A 24,315-nucleotide genomic window follows, 5' to 3' on the forward strand; every position below is an offset into this window, starting at 1 on the left:
GTAGAGAGATAAAAGACTGAAAGAATAAGATTCCAGTGAATTAACCCGAGGTCATGTAATGTGGTTCTGATGTAGACCCTGTCTGTGTGTTGATAAATGTTTTATGAAGCTCTCTTTGAACTCATTAACCACAGGGAGATGAGTAAGTCCAAGGTACCTTCAGGAAATGAGTATTTTCTTTCTTCAGAAAGCTATTTTAGTGCTACCCTACCCTTCTGATTTGACTCCGGGTAAACCGCAAAATGCTTTTTGAACTGACCCCCTACCAATGGAAAAAAAAAATAACAGCTCACTGACTGATTGCACATATTAAAAATATAAAAAGGGACTTTAGGCATCTTTAAATCTAAGTTTTCCAGAACTTGAGGTCCTTAAAACAGATTGAACAGGTTCAACGTTCTTAATCCGAGATTTTGTGAAACTTTCGGATACAGTTATAATTAGTTAACATTTCCAGCAGTTCGTGGTGAACATTTTGTACTTGAACGTCCAGAAGGCTTTAAAAACCCCATAAACGTCTAGTAGGAAACATCCAGGGGGGAAAATCTCTAGTAATTTGAGTAAAAAGTGTGGAGCTTTGAAACTGAGAAACCAGCAGGAAGTTGTGTAGATTTATCAACACGATTAATAGTTCCTTTTATAGATGAATTTCTTCCACCCTTAACTCTACTACCCTACAACACGAATAGTAAAAACGTAGAACATGCCAAAGAGGGAGGAAAAAAACCTCCCATAGCTGCAGGTAAAGCAGCCCTGATTAACTACACCATTAAGACAAAATAGTAGAGTGAACCTCATTACGGTGGTCTTATTCATTAATCCGTAATGTGCTGCCTTCAGGCTACTGGCTATTTCCGGCACCATAACAGCCTCAGTCACTCTTACGGTTAAATAGTTTATGTTCTCATGTCTTGTACGCTGAGCTTTTGGCTGAGCTGCTTTTCCAGAGCAAGGATCATTTGAACGCTGCCAGCCGCTGAGCTTCCTGCTGGCGGCATCCAGCGCCCCGCGAAGCTCCACCAAAGCATGGCTCTGTGGATCACGTTTCCACATTTCTCAGGAGTCACTTTCTACTCATACCCCGTTGTCCTCTCTGTTCCCGCGGCACCGGGCCGAACCAGAGAATAACTCAAATAAATCATAAACAATCTTACCGGATTTGTGAATTAAAACTTTTTTTTTTTTTTTTTTTTTTTTTTTTTTTATTCATTCGGAGAGAACGTAAAAACGTAGCCAGAGGTTTTACCTCCTCCAGTGAGTCGTGGCTTGTCTGATGTGATTTCTGGCTCAGACTGTTACATCCATGGGATTCTTGAATAATTTAGGTTACTCTAATGCAAGCTGGGATCAAAAAAAAAAAAAAGAAAAAGGCTCTATGTGTGTGCTTGGGTTGGGGCGTTCTTACCAGAGGTACCTCTGGCTTTTCTTGACTTGGATCCAGCGTGCGTTTCTCCGCGGCTGTTTTTTTCCCCTCCTAATCTAATGACGCTGGCTTTCATTTAGTGGCTTTACCGCCTGAGATTCCTCTGGCTTGAGCTTGTGGTCCTGGCAACGGCCTATCGATGCAGCGTGACTGTGACGGTAAAGAGGGGAGCATAACATTAGGCGTGAAGTCGCTCTGAAATAATAAGGGGGAGAGGAAAGAGAGAGCTGGTTATGGAGCTGCTGTGGTGTTCCTGCAGGGAGCTCGGTTCAGCTTGGGAACTTATCCTTCGTTTGGGATTTAGGAAAGTAGTCGTTTTAGATAATTGTAGCTTACCGCATGACTACGTTCTAACACCACGCAATTGGGATGTTGATCTAACGTCTTGTGCGAATGAAAGGGGGAAAAAAAGAAAAAGACTAAATCAGACTAGCATCCTGTAGCAAATACAGAAGAACTCACAAGAGGAAAGAAAAACTGGGATTGTTTTAAGATTTGTCAGATCAGAGCAGCAAATGTTTTTGTGAAAATGTATTCCTGATTACTTGTGGTTATCGAGTGGATTAAACACTCGGAGGTTGAAAGCTCGTGTAGATGAAACAGATCAACTTTGCTGTACTCGGTTCAGCCTTCACGTTGTCAGCTGAAAGTCTGTGGGTCAGCGGTCGCCATGATGAGTGCTGTCCGAATAGTGCGATCCTTAAGGAAGGAGGCAGGAAAAGGAGCCTGTATGCTCCATCTTGCAGATAGTCTAGCCTAGTAACCTCGCGACATCCCTACCGGCGCTAGGAACCCTTTTGGTATCCCACAATCCTTTACGTGACATGACTTATCAGCACAGCCCCCTCACTGAATTCAACGGAAGCGGCCGGAGAGAAGAGAGGAAGCGCTTTGTGGTTGATTTTCAGAAGGCTGTACGCCCGGATTTGACTCCCGACATCCATCCGTTAATAAGTTCAGCTCACATTTTTGAGGACTTTCATTTACAAACATGCTCCGTTTTCTGTTTGCCTGAACTACATAAAGTACTAAGATACTTTCTATTTTGTAAAATCAGCCACAATCAAAACCAGTTTATTTGAGCAAAGACAACAGGGGAGAATAATACGGATGACAGGATATGGGACAAACCATACGCTAATTTGCAAATGACATCATGACCTATATATTTTTAATCCTTATTTCAGACAAATTTTAATAAAATAGGGAAAACTAGTTCAAATTGGGGCAGCCAACATAGGACCAAGTTACTAAATGCAGCATGAACAACACTGAAGCTGCCTGATTTAACTCAGCTGAGTTATTGTGGGTGTGTTTCAATGTTTTTCTAACTTTTTAAACTTTAACAGTTTTGGAAAAGTATAAATAGTCTGAGTTCATTTTATGGCTGGACAATTAATCGCATTTGCAATATAATCGCAATTTAAATTAATGGTTAAGACGCGTCCTTTGCAGCAGTGAGATCATGTAATTTTAATATTTGTTTTAGAGTTTATGTACAATTATGCTTTTTACCAGAAACTTTCAGGAATCTCACCATAGCATTAAGTACCAGTCAAACTGTTTAATACAGAGACCTGTTTGTTGGTTGCACTTCATGTTCAACAAGGATTGATGTCCAACTCAACAAGCTATTCTCTTGAATAGTAATATTCAGATTAATAAAAACAGTCACATTTCTTGTTTTAAACAGTCCTTGTTTACAAACATCTTTATCTAGAGGCCATTTTTGTTGCTTGTGATTATTGCAGAGAAGAGTCTAAATTAAATGGCAATTATGGTTGAAATGTATTGCAATGTAGATTTTTGGCCAATTGGTACGTCTTTGTTTCATGTTATAGAGCAGCCAGCTTTAGCTACAAAGCAGTGGAACAATAGGCCTAGGTGGCTGTTATCCACAAACTCTACCTTGCTCCTGGACAGCCCTGCGGTAATTTGGCCTGCATGCATGTGATCTGCATCATTTCCTAAAGGCACGTCTGCGTTAGCTTCACCTTTTAACTCCATCTCCAAAGTTGATTAGAAGTGGCGGCGCCTCTTTCGTTAGCGCCTACCTGTCAGCCACTGTGTGGCCGCTCTACGTGTGTGGCCCTTTGCCGAGGTTATAGGAGGCCAACGCTGCTCTGAGTCTGCTCCGCTGGACAAGGTGAGCCACGCGCTCGCCTTTTTCCCTCCATCCATTCTTGTTGCTAGGAGACTGCTTGATGTTTTTTTTTTTTTTTTTTTTCACATTTCTGGTCTTCTTCTCTCTTTTTAACTCTCGGTGTGTTTTCTCGTCATTTGCTTCCAGCGACGAATGACTGGGCTCATATAGAAGTTTCTCAGTGCGTTCAAAGTGGTGGATTTGCTCATCCTCTGCCAACAGTCGTTTCATTCTTTATTAGTCCTCTCTCCGTGAAATGAAACGCATACAGAGACTGTTTAATTATTGACCCTGGCTGCATCGATGTAATTAAAAGGCGGCATTTAGCTGTACGTGCACATCTGCTCTGTTGTTAGTTGTCAGAAATGAACACTCGATTGTCTCTCAATGGAAACTTCATTTTTTTACGTCTTAATTGGAGATTAGCTTCCTTATGTATTACGGCTGAATGTCATTAGGAAGACAGTAACTGTTGTACCACTGAATAGTGAGACAGCTGCATCAATTACAGCCATTCTTCCTTTTCTACTCTCTTCCTATTTTTCATAATGTAGATAGATCTAATGTTGTGTGAAAACAGCATTGTCAGAACCGCCTAAAAACCCCAACGGTCTTTGCTTTGGTCGTCCGCCGGGCGGCCAGAAGAATTTGGTTTGAATTTGCCACGTTTTCCCTCTCGGCTTCCCCGCCTGTAGCTGCTGGACGGTGCAGAGAAAGTCCACAGCGTGGTCAGTGGGATTGGACCGTCGGTCGGGGTTTAAACCTCAGTGGGTTTGGAGGGTCACCACATGCAACCTCTACCCACTTTGACCCACTGCCGCTCTGGTCTTCTACAGTTTAGCCTCAGTTCAAGACTTCTACCTCGCAGACTCCTGAAATAAGCAATTCATATCTTTACAGACTGCCATATGTGTTTGTAATACATCACATTGCAGTCTATTTTAGGAAGTTTTTCTCATTTTATGCAAATTAACCAGCACTATTTGCATCAACGTTGTAATAATGATTGCAGGACAGCAGATTTACTGGATGGAAAGTTCCAGAAAGACACACAATTGTAATTGTAATTGGTGATTACTGTGATGATTAGCTTGGTGCCGCTAAACTGCTGTGCTCACCGGCGACCATCTGTAGGCCGCAGCGCTGAAAATATGGGGCAGGGCAGGATTTGCCTCGTGCGTTGCAGTCGTTAATTGACATCTGACACGACTGTGAGACGCGTGGCGTCGACAAACACCCCCGCCGCCTTCCGTTTTTATTTTTTGTTGCTTTGTTCAATACGGCGGCACGCCTTCAGGGCAACAGCAGCCGGTCCTGCAGCCGAACGCGAGTGGAAAAATAGAGGAGAAAACTCTGGGTCTGGTTTCAGTGGAGGTTGGGTTCTTAACATACGCCCTCAACGTCTGCACCGGCGTTCTGCAGCGCACCGCGTGAGGGTTCTTCCCCACGCTTGCCATCTGGAGGAGGAGGGACGAGTGGAGCGATGCAGCAGGAGCAACATCTGCTTCTGTCCAGGTCGGCGCTGACATGGACGATGGTTCATGGGCTTTACCACAGATCTGTTCCCACAGATGGAAATTAAGTTGTTTTTTTACTCCACTGACCCCGGCTTGAATAGTAGTTATTTCTCAGTTATTGCCTTTTTTTCCTGACGGATTAAAAATGATGAATCAAGGCTTTCAGAATATTTACATCCCCGACCAAAATGTTTTTGCTTTTTCATTTTTGGTTTCACTTTCAATAAACCATCTGTGCTTTAAAAGACGGTGTTTTTCCTGAATACGCGATCGAGGCCTGGAAATCCTTTGGATTTCCTGTTGAAGCTGGGCCATAGACTGAAGTCTTCATAGAGCGCTGATTAGGAACAGTAGATGGTGCCGCACATGTATGCGTCTCTTCTTGGTGAGTCTGGAATAAGAAGGACCAGCACACAAGACCAAGGCACAGATGTGAACCTCTTTTTACCACAAGTCTGCAACATCAATCACTAAACAAGTGAGCTTACATTGTGAAACCAACTAGGTGGTATTTAACAAACTCATGCAGACTGGCTCTTAGGTTAAATAAACCCCTCTCTGCTGACTTTGCCTTTCTAATAAAATGTTCACTATCCGCTCTGTATGCCTTTTTTGAGAAGGCATAAAGTGAGCCAGTTTCACAAAAAGCGTTTCCATAACGGAAATAAATCTGCATTAAACTTACTGCAGGAAATGGGAGACGTAAACAGTTTTGTCAGTCTCAGGACAGAAAAGGAACGTCCTTTCTTTTTCTGTACACATCTGCTAAGTGATAGCTCTGTATACGTACTGAGCTGTCTGCTAAGTCGCCTCGCCCTTTTCAGTTTCTGCTCCGTGTTCGTTGTTATATTTTCGCCTTTGAAACCCTGCAGGCAGCAGAGCAGCAATTACATCCATGCGTCCATCCCTGTTGAGTTCACGCCTCATGCTGTTTCTGGGGTTGGCCGCCGTTTCAAGTTTTCAATTGACTTGATAAGCCTTTTCTTTCCCCCTCGCATAGGCTGAACCACAGCGAGAGCCGCACACACACACACGGTGCGCCTTTAACTTCAAAAGCTCTGCGACATTTAAAAAAAAACATACCTGTCTTTCTCTGTTTTAACCGTACCTTGTGGTTGGTAGGAGGCATTTTGCAATCCGCCGACCAGATTGCTCCAGAAATGATCAGGATAAAGAGAATCCTCAACCAAAACCACAAGCCGTGAGCCCAAGTTTTGATTCTCGTCTTTTTTTTTTTTCTTTTAGGTGAATTAAATTGAATGTATAAAACACGCAATATTATTAGAGAATTCCTTCACGAACATCTTTTGAAACGCAGCAAAAATGTCCGCAACGCTAGCGGCGACGAACAGTTTGCTGTTTCATCTAAACACTTTCCTTAGTGTTTCCTTAGCGCAGTTAGTGCTGCTTTTTCTGAACATAATAGAGCCTGTTGAGATGTGTCAGGAACAAACAGCGTGGCGTTTTGCTGCCGTCTTAAGGGCTGGCAGTCTGACATCAGTCAGAGGCCGTGTGCATGAATGCACGTCATGTAAGAGAGGCCGGGACAATGGCTGAAGGAGCAGGCAGTGTCTATATAACAATGTGTTCCCCTACTTGTACATGAGCATTCCTAACATCGTGCAGATGTGAGCGCAGCTTCACTTCGTTGCACATATTTGCGTGTGTACCTGTTGAAAAATGAAAATGTACAGTTTGGAGTTTTCGGTTCTGCTTAATGAAACCCGAGTTACAGCCTAAGGAGGCAGAGCAGAAGAACAGCTTTTCTCTCTCCTGCCTACATATCGTATCGGTGAAGGTATTCCTAGCAACTTTCTTAATCAGCGTTGTGTTGACTGAGGGTTGAACTGGAGAAGGCAAAGCATGCAGGTTTTAGATGTGCAGGTGAGAGGCCAAACGTGCCTGAAGACGAGAACAATGGCCGTCTAAGATCGCATTTCTCCTGAAAGTACTACAGTGACATTTTCTGCTGCTAGCTTAGGCCTGGTAACTCAGGTTTCTTTTGTCTTCTATGACCTGCTTACATGCTTTTTGATTTTCTCTATTATGTTGTAGGTACGACTACAGAGAGATGCTGTACAACTCCACCTTCTGCCTGGTTCCTCGCGGTCGAAGGCTGGGCTCCTTTCGTTTCCTAGAGGCCTTGCAGGTCAGTGATCCTCCGGCACGTCTCGCTGATTACCGACAGGCAGAAATCCGCTTGTTGGAAACCCGAGCATCCGAGTCCATTTAATTTCTTTACTTCCTCCTAAGACCGCTGTGGTTTCACTGTGTAGTTTGCTGATCAGAAACAATCTGCCTTTTTTGGTTAGTTGTACGTAGGCTATAGATTTCAAACGGCGTTCTCTTAAAAAGGTTGATGCTTGGTGTGTTTTGTGGCTGGAAATATTTCTTAAAGGCTTAGTTTTTCTTTCTTGTAGCCCAAACATCTAGCAGCCTTGTTGGTAGCCTTGTCTGCAGCAGTGCGGAGCAACAAGCGGGGGAGGGGCCACACTACTTTAACACCGTATATTTCCCCAATAAGTGATCCGTTTGTTTATTTTCTTACATGGCATACAACCATTTATTTTGGTGGTTTAGAAAAAAAATCTAATGTGGCACATCTGCGCTGACGTCCAGAGGAGAAGCCATAAACCGCTGTGGTTTAACCTGAATAGAAAAGCACTGAGTTGGTCAGTCATTTTGGTATTGTGCTTCCAGCTTTTTGTTTTTCTTTCCTTTAGCCGCCCGCCGCTGACTCTGTGGCTTCGATGCTCGGCCCCGTCATCACGCCTCACATGCCGGTTTCTTCTTTTCACTTCTGGCTCTTCAGCCACCTACTCAAAGCTTCATCCTCCCCTTTATTAATATGTGTCTGAAACTTGTAGAAAACAAAGTATGCTCCAGAGAGTATAACAATGAAAATATAAAATGAAAGTGGAAAGTCTGCTGATATCTGTATGCATCTTTCATAAGGCAGCATTCCCAGACCGCCAATATCACCTCGCTCTACACCACAGCAGTGTTTGCCTTCCTCCAAATATTACAGCAGTCCTGCAACCCTCCAAAGTATTGGAAGAATATTGCACTGGTTTCTCCGATGACCGTAAAAGTCTTCCTTTCACCTGCACCTGTCTGCTTGTTCCACTACTCTGGTCAGGAGAACTGATCATTGTGAAAGAAATACCTGACTTAAACTCCACAGCAGCCTAAAACGTGCCGATGTACTAAAAAGGAGGCCCACGGATCAACAAGCTGTCAGGTTTAATCTAACGCTGCGATTAAGGTTTACAAGTATCTATGAGGCAAAATCTGTCCACCCAAAAATATTCAGGTTGAATAGTTTTATTTGGAATACGACTACGATGAGGTGAAGATAATCAAAAAATGAAATTTGAATGGCATTTTTCTCGATTTAAATAGACTGATACAGGTTTTTTTTAAGGCCGATACCAATACCGATTATTCTGACATCAGTCTAACCGATACAGATATTTGCTGCCAATTTCTTTTTGAGGGGCCGGTTCTTGAGGCTGCGATATTGTATTTTTCTTCTTCTATTTGCATGATAAAAAGGACAATGATAACAAATGTTACACAAGTCTCAAAATGGATTTTAAACCAGCTAATTTTAACAATCAGCTTCAGACTGCAGTTTGAAAGGTACATAGAAATAACATGCATCATAACTCTTAATGGCAGCGCTTTGTTTAGTCACAGTGAGAAAAGAGCTTCTTTAGTTCAATGTGGAGAAAGAGGAGAAAAACCACTGACCACCGCTGCAGTGTATGGACATAATTTTATGTAAGGTTAGATGCTTAGTGATTGGAGATTATTTTTTGTGGATATATATAATTCTTTATGGGAACAAACACACGCTCAGCAGTGGCAGCTCGCCAGCTGGAGATCAGACGTGGGTTTTTTAGATACAGAAACGGACAGATGCTGCTGTTTCCTCCCGCTCACAGTGAGGAAGAGACAGACTTTCAAGACCAGATACAGCTAAATTAGAGAGTTAAAACTAAATGGAAAAGTTGAAAACGTACCTTTGTTGTTGGCACCCAGTCTTATAACATTACCATCCGCTCTCTGCCAGGGATGGCGTGGCAATGTATGCGCTTCATGTCATCTCAAGGCATGGCTGCTGAATACACTAATGAATCAGCATACAAATATAGGCCAAAAATATCACCCGCCGATATATTGGTTGACCTCCAGTACGTCTCGGTCAGGTTCGTAAAAACCCAAATGCTTGTCATGACTTGAGACGGTGCTTAAACTAAACAAGATGCTGATTTTCTGAGGGGAGTAAAATGAACAGTGGTTTTTACCTTTCATAAATAAAACCTCTCTAGATTATGGTCAATTCCACCTAAATATCCATCGGTATAAAACCTTTTATCCTGGCAGCTCCTTCATTGGCGCCTCAAAATCAAATCGTTGTGAGTAAATTCAGTGCAAATCTGGTATCTACTGGTTCTTTATACTGGTAAACATTTGTTAGAAAAGATGTTTAAAAAATGCCTTTTTTAGTATAAAATGCTGTTCAATGCTTCCATTGCACAAAGCAGTGATATAACACTGTCTATGGATTTCGTATGTCCCAATCAAAGGGGCAAATAGTTTAACCTGAGCAGGTAGTTCCAATATGAGTTTATCTGGACATGTGAAGCAATATGTCTACAAAATATATTCAGACTACAACAGCAAGTTTCATGTCAAGGAGTCATCACTGGCCCAAATTATGTTTAATCTGTGTTTTTTGCATAAAGTGCTGTAGTCAGGGATCTTTGAATAACTATGACCTTTGACCTCAGAAGAAGGTCAGGATATTTACTTCCCTAGGGAGTTAGAAGCCAGACAAAGGGAGACGGCGAGCTGGAGTAATCAGCTCTCCACCGGGAGGACAGGGCTGCACATGAGCTAACAGGAAGACGTTTGCTATCTTGTACCAGGGTCTGTAGGTCTGTGTGTGTCACTGAATTCATAATCCTGTGGTTAGTTCAGGCAAAAACATTCAACATTTAAATTCAAGCATGGCCTTTTTTGGAGCTTTAATGTATCGCTGTAGTTCCCGCAGCGGCGTTTTCAAACGGCCAGAGGGGGAAGCAGTGGAGAATATCAGTGCAGAGATGATGTGCAGCACACTGCCGATCAGGTTGTGCAGCGCAGGAGGATTAAGTCAAAGAAATGCTCCGTTTCGTACACGATGCATCCAAAAGCTCCCCCCCGATGTCCCTCAAATGTTTTAGCGACTGCTGTGAGATACTGTGACGAAGGAGGGGATTGGAGTGCAGGATTCTGGAGTGGATTGCTCTGTGAGAGCAGATAAGCAGGTAAAGCTTGGCAGCCTTTGAGCAGATTGCTACCTTTCGCTAATGACACCACGCAGATTAGAGAAACGCAGAGACAAGCCGATGCGGGAATGTTTGTGCCGGGACAAAACGTGTGTACGTTCAACTGACCAATCAGTGAACGGGATCCCGCTCAGCAGATTACAGAGCCCGGTCTCTGCTGGCAAGAGGCTGCCTTTACTGTCACACACACACACACACACACACACACACACACACACACACACACACACACACAAAACATTCAGCTATTAGAAAAAGAGTTTTAATGTTCTGCTATGTTTTGGGTTATATCATATCCTGCTGAGCATGTCCATTTTTCAAGTAGTGCTAAATGTAGGCGTGATTTTTGACTACAAAGAGATTTAGTAACATTTCAGGTCTAACCGCTATTTCTTGTCCAACCTCAATATTTAGTAAAATATGCAACATTTTCTGTTGATTTGATTATAAGACATTTGGCTTCGTAGCCAATTCAGGTTCCAGCTAATGGCTTTGAATTAGATGCTGAAGCCGTGTTTATTGTGCTACACGCGTACGTTATGGGAGATTATTCCTTTTATCTGAGTAAATGATGTTCTTGCAGGCAGCTTGTGTGCCGGTGATACTGAGCAACGGCTGGGAGCTCCCCTTCTCAGAAATCATCGACTGGAACACAGCAGCTGTGATCGGGGATGAAAGACTACTGTTGCAGGTAGAAACAATGGGAATAATTTAAGTGTCGAACCTTCTTTGGGTTTGGTTGCGTTGTTTCTTTATCTTTATCCTTTCATTAGAAGGTTTTTGTGGCCGATTTCCAACACCAAGTTTTTTTTTTTCTAAAGCATCGACCCTGCACTGTCCAATTTGAGCAAAATCCAATTTCACTTTAATAACGATAATTAACCATGTTTAAAATGTCTTTTTTTTTTTTTTTTCCTTTTTACTTGTGGTGAGAGGTCAATAATTGTATTAGGAGCAGAGGCGACGCCACGAGTGTGAAAGGACTCGCTCTAGAACAGGGGTTTACTTTTATTTTGAAGCAAAGACCAAATGATTCAAGCTGACACTTGAAGCTGTTTTAGCATCTCATTTAGCGTCATATTTGCAATTAGCAGAGCTAGCATAGTTAACCGTGCCTAATGGATACGTTCCATTAGAGCAATCCAGCATTTTCCAAAACAAACAAAGGCTGAAAACTCAATTGGGTGAAAGAGACTATTCTGAAGTGGCGCTGTCTAAGTAGCTGCTTGAACGCACGCCGCTCTGATGCAGTGATTCAGGCAAGAGGAGGCCCAGCCAAGAATCGAGTGCAAAGAAATTAACGGACTTTTCAGAAGCCTTACATTTTTGTCTAAAATACAGTTTTTTTTATTGCTCTTATGTAATATTCTGTAAGCCCGAACAGCCAAAATGACTAGAATAAAAAGGCCTGAATAAATTTGCTTTGAGTATGTAATAAATCTATAGAATAAATCAGTTTCGCTCCCTAAAACAAGTGACAAAAAATATTGAGCTTTTTCAAGATATTCACATTTTTCGAGCGGTACCTGTTTAAGCGGAGTTCTTCCTTTTTTAATTCAGACTTCAGGTTTGTCATCTTACACATTATAAAATTTCTTTCTCATCTTCAGTAGACAGCCAAGTTGTGTGAGAATACGATATTTTTCCATGCGGTCCCCAAACTGGCTCAGTTATCTAATTGTTGTCTGTGGCGCGTTCTGTTCTGACCCAGATCCCTTCAACGGTGCGTTCCATCCACCAGGATAAGATCCTGTCCCTGAGACAGCAGACGCAGCTCCTGTGGGAGGCTTACTTCAATTCTGTGGAGAAGATAGTGCTGACCACACTGGAGGTACACAGGAACACCATTATATGTACACTACATCTGTGTGTTTGTCTGTTAAGGGTTTTGAACATTTCTGTTGCCATCTTAAAAGCTGTTTTTCCAATAATCAGAACCAAATCAAGTTTTGTTTGGGTTATTAAGTTAAAAGAAATCTGGTTATTGCTTTTTTGATTCTTGCAACATCCACGCATACTTCCTAACAGATTCATCCTGACATGCGGCTGTGGGCTGTGCAGCTTTTGTAAAATCAATCAGAAATGCGCCACATTAGCTCGACTCAGAAAGGAATCTAATGCACAAGAGTGCTGTCAATATTTTGAGGCTGCGTCCTGTTCTCGGTCGACTATCAATCACGTCAGCAGTTTGTTTCTGTCAAGCTCCATTTATCTGCCTTCTTCCCGGTGAGTACCCGCCTGTCGGTCTGCTGCCGGGCTAGAGCTCCAAACGGCCGAGGACGAGAGCAGAGACGAGTAGAAGTGGATACGGGTGGACTGTGTGAAGCTCCTCAGTTCATCGCCACTAAGCTCACAAGCCTCATCACTGTCATAAACCTTCATATGTCAAAGCAGCAGACCTGGAACTTTGAAGTGGCTGTTAAATTAGCTCAGTGACAGCGGGAATACGTCAACTTTTCAAATCTATATCAATATTATGTTATGTGTAAGGCGGCGATGTGCAGAGGTACGTTTTTCCTCTAATAGCGTCGTCAACCAAGCAGCTTATCTTCCATCTGTTTACACTCTCTGCATATTAACTATTTTCCGCCAGCCATGTTTTGGCTTCCAATCGTATTTATGAGTGGGCCGCCCATCATGCGAGTCCAAATATTTGACTGTAAACACGACAGACGTAGACCACCAGTTAGAAGACGCAGCGTTTGTTCCTCTTTGTTCTGTGGCTTCATTGTGGTCTCTGACAGATCTTCATTTCTTATGAAGACATCCTGTCACTTAGTTCCCACACAGCTTTTCAATCAACATTTGTGCTGTAAGCAAGACTCTTAGGTGTGTCATGGTATTTTCTTTTTTTTTTTTTAATCTAGAAAATGTAATTATCACTTAATGTATGACTTTGAAGAACAGAGAGAGAAGAAGCTGATTAAACTTGAGAGCTTTTCAAAGACAAGGAGATTTTTTTATTTTGTTACATATAATAATCACCATTCCAGAGCTTTTCATGTTTGGCCCTAAGATTGTTGTGAGTTTTTAAATGTAGTTTATTTAAATTGATGTTCTAAACAGAGAAGATTCTAAATACAAACCAAAGACTACTAAAAGTATATAAAAGATCAGATAAATTGTTGTGGTAAACTGTTCAGCTGTAGCTGGTTGATTTCATGCTTACTAAAGTTAGATTTTATTGTTTATTTTTTTGATGATGATGATGATGATGACGACGTATCGTTCCCTCCACTATAACGACAGATAATCCAGGACCGGGTGCTGGAGCACACCTCCAGAAGCAGCTTGATGTGGAATAGTCTTCCTGGCGGCCTCTTCACTCTGCCTCAGTACTCCACTCACCTTGGAGACTTCCCCTTCTTCTACGCCAAGCTGGGTCAGTAAATCCTTCCCTCCAGCTCACTTCGCTGCGGTTCTGCTGAGAAGCCCAGAACAGATGCTGTCAGGCAGCTTGAACTTATGTAAAAAAAAAAAGAAACTTACAGCTGATACCGGCTTAATATTCTTACTTTAATCGTGTGAGTTCAGGTCAACGCGGATGCGAACTTTGCCGATTTGTAAAGCAGAATCCATGACGACAGTATTATGCCCCCCCCCCCCACCCCCCACCCCCTCACAGGTATCAAGCCGTACCCGAAGTTCACAGCGATCGTTCATGTGGTCACCCCACTGGTGTCTCTGTCCCAGCCGGTGATGAAGCTCCTTGTGGCCGTGGCCAAGTCCCAATACTGCGCTCAGGTGATTGCTGTTTGCTTAAAGCTGCTTAATAAATGTGTATTCATGTTTGGGAGATGACAGAAGGCTGTGATTATAATTTGGAAACATTCCTGCTGCAACAGATCCAACCTGTATGCACTTTCTTTTCACATGCGACGTTAATACGCCTTTGACACTGCAGGGAAAACTGCACCTGAGTGCATATGAGCTGTCATTGAGCTGATATACGTCTGTGCACTTCAGCTCTCATCTTTTCCTCCAGGGAGGGGTTTACTTATTTCTCAGCATGTAACCTATTCCTGCTGATTCACCAGCGTCGTGAGTTCAGGTTGCTCAGTTGTAGCTCCGGACTGGTGAAATACCAGAACCTTTACAGTTTTGGGCGTGTGTGGCGGCTCTTAAAATAGAAACGCCAATCAGTTAAGGGTTGTGTTCTGCATTATTGGTGACAAAACCAACAAAAAGGACGTTCGGTTGGTTGGAAACATGCAAATGAAGGTGATTCATGCTGGCAAGAATCTAAAGACTTCCTGTTTAGATGTCTGTGCGTCGTGACTGAGCTGTGTTCCCTGTTTCCTCTGTTCAGGTGATCGTTGTGTGGAACTGTGACAAGCCTCTCCCTGCCAAGCACCGCTGGCCCACCACCTCGGTCCCCTTCATTGTCATAGAAGGAGAGCACTTGGTAAAACTCAACAATCCTCTTCCTCTCTGCACATCTCTGCAGCGGTTTAGCATTTTATTTCCTGGTTCTCTTTCAGCGCGTTTGAAACGCTCGACCGACTGCCGTTCGTTACTGGAGTAAATCCACAGATATTCAGACACGGTTGCTTTTCCATCGACTACAGGTCAAACGTCAGGATTTAATAGGAAAACATAGATCAGTTCATCTCCTTTCATTATTCCACACTTGAATCCCACGTGGTCTCTGCCAAATGAACTGGCTGTAATGAATCTCCCTGAAAGTCCATAAAGTTCCAGTTTTCCAGGCTGTTGAATAAATGATGTTATGTTAATTTTTATGACATTTTAAAATGTGCTGAAGGGGAAGTGAGAAAAGGCTAGGGATGGCAAAACAGTGATTTGAGCATTAGTAAAAGCTGCTTTAAAGATGGGTCAGAACGTTTGTGAAGGATCTGACGGTCAGGACGGGTTTCCAGTGCAGCATTGAGCTGCTAACGTGAAGAAAAGAGATTCTTTTATCTTTTATGTTGAAATATCAGTGACACGTTTTTCAAAATATCGCAGTACTTAAGGTTTTTGTGCTTTATTCCTTGCAGGTATTTGTTAGACTCTTCTCTCTCTGCTGTCAGCCGTGTTTTTCTAGCCGGCTGCCCTCATTGTTTAAGCCTGACAGTTCACCAGAGCTCACACAGTAAACTTGGTGCAGATCAACACTCAACGAGCTCCTACAGTACCAGTTTAAGCTCGGCTCATACATGTATCTGCCGAGGAGTTCGTCCATGGATAGGTTAACGATCGCCGCGTGTTTACTTGGCCCTGAATGTTAAAACGCATATTAAAGCGATGCAATCTTTGGGTGGAGGGGGATTTAGTTATACAGTAATCCTTTATTGTTATTGACATGTTTCTTCTTAGTTTTAGAGCTGCCCAGCCCATCTCTACCATCATGTTATAGAGAAGCTGTGGAGGAAGCTAAAGATTAGCTCATCACCAAAGATAAATTGTCAAAATGCCAGTGAAGGCACGCAAAAAGCTGCTCAGCATTTAATAGAAGGGTTTAATCACGGCAATGCAGGAATAAAGATTGTGCCGTGGAATATTACGAGAGGTATAGATCATGTCTGACATACCATTGTCTTAATAAAATGCGAGTAAAACAGGTTCTAATCTCTTTTTATGCTGCTGCTATAAAATTAAGAGTCTGCTTTGAAGGTTATTCACACATCTTTATTAGTGCCGCTAACAGCTGAAACTGCTCCAGAGCTTTCAGCACCCTTCACTCGTCTTTTTGCTCGCCTCTCCATCCCAGGTGATAAGCAGTCGCTTCCTTCCCTACGATACCATCCCCACGGATGCTGTGCTCAGTCTGGATGAGGACACTGTGCTCTCCACCACAGAGGTTAGCCTCCTAGTTAACAGAAACAACAATAACACTAAAGCGCGACTCTTCTACTGTCTCCCCTATAGCTGTGGTATCATTTTAGACGCAGCCTTGGCAGGAGTTGTTTACCACTGTCTTGTTTTCCCCGCGCTCTGGACACAGGTGGACTTTGCCTTCACAGTGTGGCAGAGTTTCCCCGACCGCATCGTGGGCTACCCAGCCCGCAGCCACTTCTGGGACAGCACCAAGGAGCGCTGGGGCTACACCTCCAAGTGGACCAACGACTACTCCATGGTGCTGACCGGGGCCGCCATCTATCACAAGTACAGTCCCGCTGCTTTGTTTTCATTTTTTTTCTTTAACACCAACGCGCTTTGGACCGTCTCGCCTGATGAACGCTCCATTGTTCCGTGTGTCGCACGTCTCCCACAGATATTACCACTACTTGTACACCACCTACCTTCCAGCCAGTCTGAGGACGATGGTCGACCAGATGTCGAACTGCGAAGACATTCTCATGAACTTTCTTGTGTCGTCGGTGACCAAGCTGCCGCCCGTTAAGGTCACGCAAAAGAAACAGTACAAGGAAACCATGATGGGGCAGGTGAGGCACAACGCTGCACTGTTAAGATGATTTATTTGGATCAGGACAATTTAAATGTGTTGTCTTGTAACACGGCCTAATTAAAAAAGAAAAGCTTAATAGTTGCTGTGAAAAGTCGCAGTCAGACAGGATGCATTATTCATCTCTGCGCTCCAAGGAACTCACTCTGTTCGCTCCCTTTTCTTTCGCTCCTCCTACCGTACCAGAGCTCCAGAGCGTCCCGCTGGGCCGACCCGGACCATTTCGCCCAGCGTCAGACCTGCATGAACAAGTTCGCCAACTGGTTCGGCACCATGCCGCTGGTCCACTCCCAGATGAGGCTGGACCCGGTCCTCTTCAAAGACCAGGTGTCCATACTGAGGAAGAAGTACAGGGAGATCGAGAGGCTATAACCCCGCCGAGCCCCCCCTTCGTGCTCCGCGGACACGACCAACAAAGGAGCGGGAGGGGGGGGCGGAGATGTAGTGAGGAGCTCCGTGGGGGGGGAGCCGGACGGGAAAGAGGAGGGGGAGAAACTGGAACAAATGTAAAGGACTGCGTTTTTCTCTCCTGTGTTGCCCTCCTCTTGTCTTCGTGTGTGCTGTGATTGGACGGCTGAACTCGGAGGTCTCTGCGTGTACACCCCCCCCCAGACTGCTTACTAACTCCACCCTAAAGAGCTAAATCTGCTCGCTTTGGGTCACAGAGTGCGACACGGCTGCTTGCTTGCGGAAATGTCCCAGCGCTGACAAAGCCCGCTGAACGGGACACTTTTCTGTCTGTACACTATGCACAGGTTTGTGGACATTTTTTTTTTCTGCTGACGGGATGTTAGTAACTACGAAGATGATAACACTATTTTGGATTGTGTTTAACTATTTTTTTATACTGTGTACAAGTGGCCAGCATGACTCTCTGTCTCGCTGTCCGTTGTCTTAAAGAAGGATGGATAAAGAAAAGAGTGAGACCCCCCCCCCCCCCCTCAGAGGCGGGTGGTGATTGTTGCTGCAACAGTGCCTCAGCATTTAGAGGTGTTTGGATCTGGAAATCTGACGAATAGGAGACTGGGCGCAGATTTTGCGCCTTAAATTGCGCTGCTTGTTTTTTTATTTTTTATTTTTTTTATCTTAACATGATCAGTTTTTTTTTTTTGTTTTGTTTTTTTTAAAGTAACTGATGTGTTGCTTTTTCCAGGTCATCGAAAAGGTGTGACGAGAATGTTTTCCTGCAGTCGAACAAATGAAACGTGTCTGTATGTGCCATTCTGAACAATTCCCCCCCCCCAACACCAACACACACAGCTGGGAAGGCCACACGTGAATTGATGCCCCTAGCAATGCAGTACATTTTTTTTTTATGTTCCACTTTTTCTTTCTTTATCCTGCCTCATTCCTAATGACGAGCTGGACCGGGGCGCTTTAACGCACGCTAGCCTGGGGAATATTCCAGCTACCTGTGTGTTGCCTTGGTGACTGAGGCTGAGCTCTGTTTTAGAAAGAAACCCACTGTGAAATCCATACATCTGATCCCCCCCCCTCTCCATCTTTCTTTTGGTTTGGGTTAGTGAGAGATATTTAATTACGGTCGTTGTCTGAACGCAGTGAACCCAGTTTCATTAACCCGAGGGACAGATTTGGCAGTAGCTGAGGGAGACTGCTCCCGCTGACCATTCGCCGTCTTCCTGGGAATAAATATGGGCCTAAACGAAGTCTCCTGATGGCTCTGATGGGGTCGGTGAAGAATTCCTCAGCTTCGAGGGGGCTTGGTTGGCCGGCGGCATTTGGGTCACACTGCACAGGCTGTCTCTTGGACCAAAAACTAGCCCCGTGTGGGTCCAACCTGCCAAACGTCAGCGGGACATGAACTTGTTTTTTTTTATGCTGCTGGTTTATGAGGCTAACTCGCTTCTAATTATTCAGTTCGGTTAATCTAGTTCAGTGTTTTTGCTTCGGTACGTCCTATCATGTTATCTGCGGTGTTGGGAGCGGCTTTTCGAGTTTAACGAGAAGCCGTTCATGCAGAGCCAGTAACGCAGCTCCTCCCACTCACCCCGCGTTACCTTTGTTCCAGAGGAAAGAATGACTGCTGCGGTGAGCTCATTCACTGACCCCCCCTTTATGTGCCAATAGAGCGTTTGTTTGTATTTTCTCATCTGCAGTGGGGAAATCTACCCGTTCCCTTCTTAATGGTGTACTTTCTGACTGGAGGAGGGGGGGGGTTTGCTCCTGAGTTCTGAGAATGTTTTGATCACCTTGAATGCAGATGAAGTCAGTGCTGTCCGGACAACTAAAGCAGAACTGTTTTTTAGAAATGAGCTAGGTGCAATATTTCGGATGACACTATATTTTCTTTTGGTGTGTGTCAGTGTTTCAGAGGGGGGGTTATAGATTGATGTGCCTTCAGAGAAACTACTCTTTAAGATTTTCTTTGTTTCATCAGCCTTGCAGTAGAAGCATGGCCGTATCATCATATCATAGCTGTTCTTTAACATGTTTGTTAGCCCATAACTGCACCCCTTCACCCCTGGAACCCACCACCAAGCATTTATTAACACCATTTCTGCGTTTTATTGTTTTTTTTTTCTCCCCCTGTCCTGGAATGTTTATCAAGGTCTCGTTTCGCCCATCTCCGCTTACTGCCTTGTGTTCGGTTGTGAGGTTCTCACCCTTCCTCTTGGTGTTTGTCACAGCTTGTAGTAATTTATGAAGTTGTTCCCCACACACATCCTACAGGATTGTCTCTGTCAATTCAATCTCCGCCTTCTTCCTTCACTCTCTTCAGCGCCTGCACACCTTTTTTTTTCTTTTCTTTTTTTTTTTTTTTTTTACTAAGATGGAAAGGTGGAAGAAAATCATGGTTTTGTTAATTAATTTTATAAAAACAACTGGAAACAAATCGTGAAATAAAAATCTTTGATATAAACTGGTTTGCTTTCCGTTTGTAATATCTTGTAGTTTGTTTTTTGCTGATTTTTGTTTTTGTCGGGGTGGTGGTAGGTACTTTATCTACACTGACTGCATCTGTAAAGTATTTATATTCTTTAAAGCTTTCACATATTGTCACATCACAGAAAATCTAGTTTGTTTTATTGGGATTGGTGATAAACCAAACATGGTTCTGAAGGTGGAAAAGGTTTTTCTTTTTATAGATTAAAAACCTGACAAATATCCTGTCGATATATTTTTATCCCGTTATACTTTGAGAGTCGTAAAGAAAATCCAGTGCACCCGCTTCCCCTCAGAAGTCACAGAATTCGTAAACAGTCCACTTGTATTTCATTTATTCTCCATCAATAAGGCTGTTCTCCGAAGGCCTCAGAGGTTTCAATCTAACTTCAGAAGTTATAAAAAAAAAGCTTGCAAAGCTGTTTCCATTTGCATGTAAAACCAAAGACACCGCCATCATCCTAAACTGACTGGCTGGACAAGGAGAACATCAAGCAGAGATGCAGCCAAGAAGTTAATGGTAACTAAAGGAGCTGGAAAGCACCACAACTCAGGTTGAGGATCGCTTACCTAATGTTGAATTTGTCAACAGCTTGACTTAGTCAAGCAGACTATAAATCTAGCCTTAGAGGAGCGACAATAAGAAAACTGTAGTGGTTCAGTTTGCCACGAGCCCGATAAGGAACACAGCAAACATGAACATTGGGCCCTGGTCAGGTGAGTTTTCTGGCAAACACAGAAAACTGGCTGTGAAAGCATTATTCTGATGGGGCCTTGTTTTTAGCAGGGAAGGAGAAGTTGGCCAGTTCATGTAGAGATCAAAGGGTTAAATAAATACTAGGGTGGAGGTCCACCTTCCTGCAGTGGAGTGGTTTAAATCAAATGGATTCAATATTTCTGTTCGCCAACATTTGCATCTTTTAGATGTTTTCAGCAAAAAAGAGTAAATATTTAAATCTGTAGCTGTCCAAAGTTTTTTTTTTTTAGAAACATATCCCAAAAGATTTACAGCAAAATATAAATCTACAAAATGTAGTGTCAGGGGGGGTTAATACAAAGGCGGATTTTTAGTGGGGATGAATAAACCTGTCCTTTTCATCCTATTTATGTCCTACTCTGTGTTGATCTTTCACAGGAAATCCTAGGAAAATAAAGTGACGTCACATGTGGTAAACTTCAAAGGACATTAATACTTTTGCGAGGCATTTGATCTGTTGCAAAATCAAAGCTGCAGTGGGCTGAGAAGCACCTGTAACCTTGCCTGTAAGATGAATTCTCGCGGTATTTGTGCGTTCACAAACACACGAGAATCCATCTTACTGCTCCAGCTTAAACTGTTTGTGTCCGAACCAAAAACGGTTCGGGCCAATCACGTTGCAGTATTGTGGTTTAAGGCGGGACATACTGGCACAATGAAAGCAGGAGCGGCTGAGCCCACAGCAAACCAACATAAACATGGCAGCGCGGGAGAATGTGTCACCTTCATTACCTGATCTGTACCATCGACTCTTTTACGCATGTGCAAACTGAATAACTTCTGGGAAGGCAATTTTTTTGTTTTTCTTGCTTTTTTCTTTTATCTTATTTTGAGTGGGATGTTTCTTCTTGTAATTCATTGTAATTGGGTGAATATTGCATGATTTCAAGGGAATAACAAAATTACAGAAAAAAATGGTCAAATCACATTTGAATGGAAGCTTTGACTGCTTGCGACGATTACGTCACACAGAGCGAAAATTAGAATTCATTTGAATATTTTTTTTTCTCTGAACGGAGAAAAAACAAGAGACAAGAGAAGACCTCGTTATGGCAGCCATAACGAGGTCTTCTCTTGTCTGTGATCGGATCAACCAGAGGCCGCATTGACAGCATAGAATTTGTTACCATTCACTCAAGCTTAATAAACAACTTTCTAATTCTACATATTTTTTTGTACAAAAGGGCAGTCGTTATAAATCATTTTGTTGGAAAGGATGGAAATACGTTTTTTTGCAGTCCTTTTTAAACTAATAAAGTACATTCAATGGAGACCCGGAAGTGATTCCTATTAGCGCTTGCACAAAGTAGCTGATGGTACAGTTCGTGCTGCCGGTACGGATCGGGCAGTGAGAGAACGCACGCCTAGCTGCTGCTATCACATCTGTTTTGTAAGAATCCACGACTTCTTCTTTGAAAGCGGTACAGCAAGAATGACTTGACTAGCTTATCTTGTTGTGGTTTCTCATGCGTGCGATTTACGCTTTAATTTGATACCGTGATTGGCTAAAACCAACCCTTGGTAGGCGGGCACTAGGTGTCGTTTCACCCAATCAGCTCGGAGAGTTCTGCTGAATGTCCCTCCTTTCCCCAAACGGATTTGGTGGGAGCAGACTGATTATGATAATGTACAGAAGGTAGAGTGCTATACATTATCAATCTGACTGGCCGATTTAAAGCACCTGCATCCAGCGGGAAACTGCTTCTTCCTCTTCTAACCTGCTGTCAGCAACCATTTTTTTTCTTCCCAGTTTTACCCAAATTCTTATTCCTAGATTTATGCACTGCACCTCCTGAAAAAAAAAAAAAAAAGGCAAGCCAAGTAATACTTATCGCTTCATTCTTTCTGTAAGAACTTCGGCCTGTGCCGAGAAACTGCCATGTTTACATAATTCTCTGTCAGGATGATTGGTTTAGGCACGCTGCATAAATAACCGCATCAATCTGAGATGATCCCATGGTGCCAAGTCAGCTGGAGAAAGCTCTACGGGAGCAACTATTGCAATTCCAACACACATACACACATACAGGGAGACGTCTAACTGGGCAAAAATCATTACTCCAGAGCACCGCACAATTTCAAGGCTTAAATGATAAACAACAAGCATGAATTGTCTAGTGTTATGTTGAAAGGAAAAACGCTCGGGTCCATTTCACGGGAAATTTACAAGCAGTAGATGCACGGTTGATGGAAACATGTCTCTTTGATAAACCCACCTGTGAAATGTCAGACATAATTGCTGTGGAGCTTGGTTGGACCTGAAGGGTTTATCTCCCGATTAAACTGTATGCAAATTAGCTCAATTTCTCTTAATCCCATTGATGAGATGCATATCTGCGTTGGCGATGGATCCGAGTTTGCATGCTGTCAGGACTCTCCCCCCTGCTGCGAGATTAAACACACTGACTCGGGGCTAAACTTGAGAAAAGCCTCCCTTCCTTTCTGTCATCTGTTCATCAGATATCATCGCAGCATGAAAAGTGAACTTTTTTTTTATTTTTTTTTATGAAGATGAGCTTGTGGGAGAGAACTTAGTTGCTACTTTCTGTGCTTTCGCAACTCACACGGCGTGTTGATCTGTATCTGGAGCTGCTTTCTTATTCTGATGGAAATGATGTCCTCAGTGTGGAGTCTCTTTTTTTACTTTAACCTCACTTTAAACACTGCAGCAATAAACAGAATGAATGATCAGTTACACTTCAGCCGCATATTTAGATACAGAAATGTTTCCCATCCATACTCTTAAACACGGGTTCCCAGACTCCGCCTGCGACCCCCCCCCCCCCCAAAATGAAATTGCCAGAGACTGAGGGGGGGTCACAGTATTATGACTATTCTCAAAATGTTCTTCATTCTTGTATACCTAATATTATGGCTTTATTCTTGTAATTTCCCACCCAACAAAATGTATTATGTCGATTTGTAGAATAAATACAATGAATTATGGGACACAGAGGAGTGCATTTTCACACAAAAAAAAAACTCACAAATAAAAAACTTCACAAAGTCAAAAAGTCACAGTACATTTAAGACAGTACATTTTTGAGAAAAAAAAAAAAAAACATTTTCCACAATTATAGGTATACATTTCCTATATTATAACAAGTATATCTCTGACATTGTGAAGTCAGGAATTTGAATCATCATTTGGATCATCTCATGACCCCCAGGGGGTCTCAACCCCCACTTTGGGAACCCCAGCTCTAAAACAATCTAACAGATGGTGCTCTGCAAATGTATCCATAACCCTTGTTTTTTTGTTGTTGTTTATTATCTCCCCATTTTGTAACGTTACAGCCACAAACTTGCATGTATTTAATGGAGATTTCGTGAGACAGAGGGTGCATCGTGTACCTGTCTGTGATTTAATCTCGCTCTTACATCCAGCTGTTCTGTGAAGGCCTCGGCAGATCGTTAGAGAACATTAGTGAACCAACAGCGTCATGTTTAGCTTCATACAGATGCGGAGATGATCGCATATGTCTGCTTTGACATGTGGAGATAATCAGGCCCTCTGGTTGTGCGATGTATGCCAAAGATAAGTCGCCTAAAGCAGGAATGCATCTGTGCAGAACCGGCTGCTTTCTCCAAGGCTGTGTAGAATTATCCTTCACATGATAACAGCAACTTGCTTTCAAGATAAAATCGCCCTGTTTAACAGATGGGAGCAAAAGAACTGCTGCCAGCAACTGGATATGGCCAAATGCAGAAAAGCATTCAAAATGTATTACAAACCGTGTATGAAAATCCCGCTGCGTTGCACATTAGACATCTTTAACATAGGGGACTTGATTTGATTTGGCTTTATGATGCAAAACCCACCAAT

General features: G+C 43.0%; 1 protein-coding gene across 1 annotated transcript in view; it reads left to right on the forward strand.

Moving 5' to 3' along the window:
• The window catches only part of LOC105927737 (exostosin-1b), a 31,065-nt gene extending 11,356 nt beyond the window's left edge, over positions 1–19,709 (forward strand). Inside the window, exons 2-11 of the mRNA XM_012864653.3 lie at positions 7,139–7,232; positions 11,003–11,110; positions 12,131–12,250; positions 13,669–13,801; positions 14,045–14,163; positions 14,729–14,824; positions 16,133–16,222; positions 16,367–16,527; positions 16,637–16,808; positions 17,015–19,709. Coding sequence (XP_012720107.2) covers positions 7,139–7,232; positions 11,003–11,110; positions 12,131–12,250; positions 13,669–13,801; positions 14,045–14,163; positions 14,729–14,824; positions 16,133–16,222; positions 16,367–16,527; positions 16,637–16,808; positions 17,015–17,200 — 1,279 coding nt within the window. The 3' untranslated portion in view covers positions 17,201–19,709. The remainder of the gene's footprint in view (positions 1–7,138; positions 7,233–11,002; positions 11,111–12,130; positions 12,251–13,668; positions 13,802–14,044; positions 14,164–14,728; positions 14,825–16,132; positions 16,223–16,366; positions 16,528–16,636; positions 16,809–17,014) is intronic.
• Positions 19,710–24,315: the final 4,606 nt, after the last annotated feature.

Source organism: Fundulus heteroclitus, chromosome 3, assembly GCF_011125445.2.
Source record: "Fundulus heteroclitus isolate FHET01 chromosome 3, MU-UCD_Fhet_4.1, whole genome shotgun sequence".
Lineage (NCBI taxonomy): Eukaryota > Metazoa > Chordata > Actinopteri > Cyprinodontiformes > Fundulidae > Fundulus > Fundulus heteroclitus.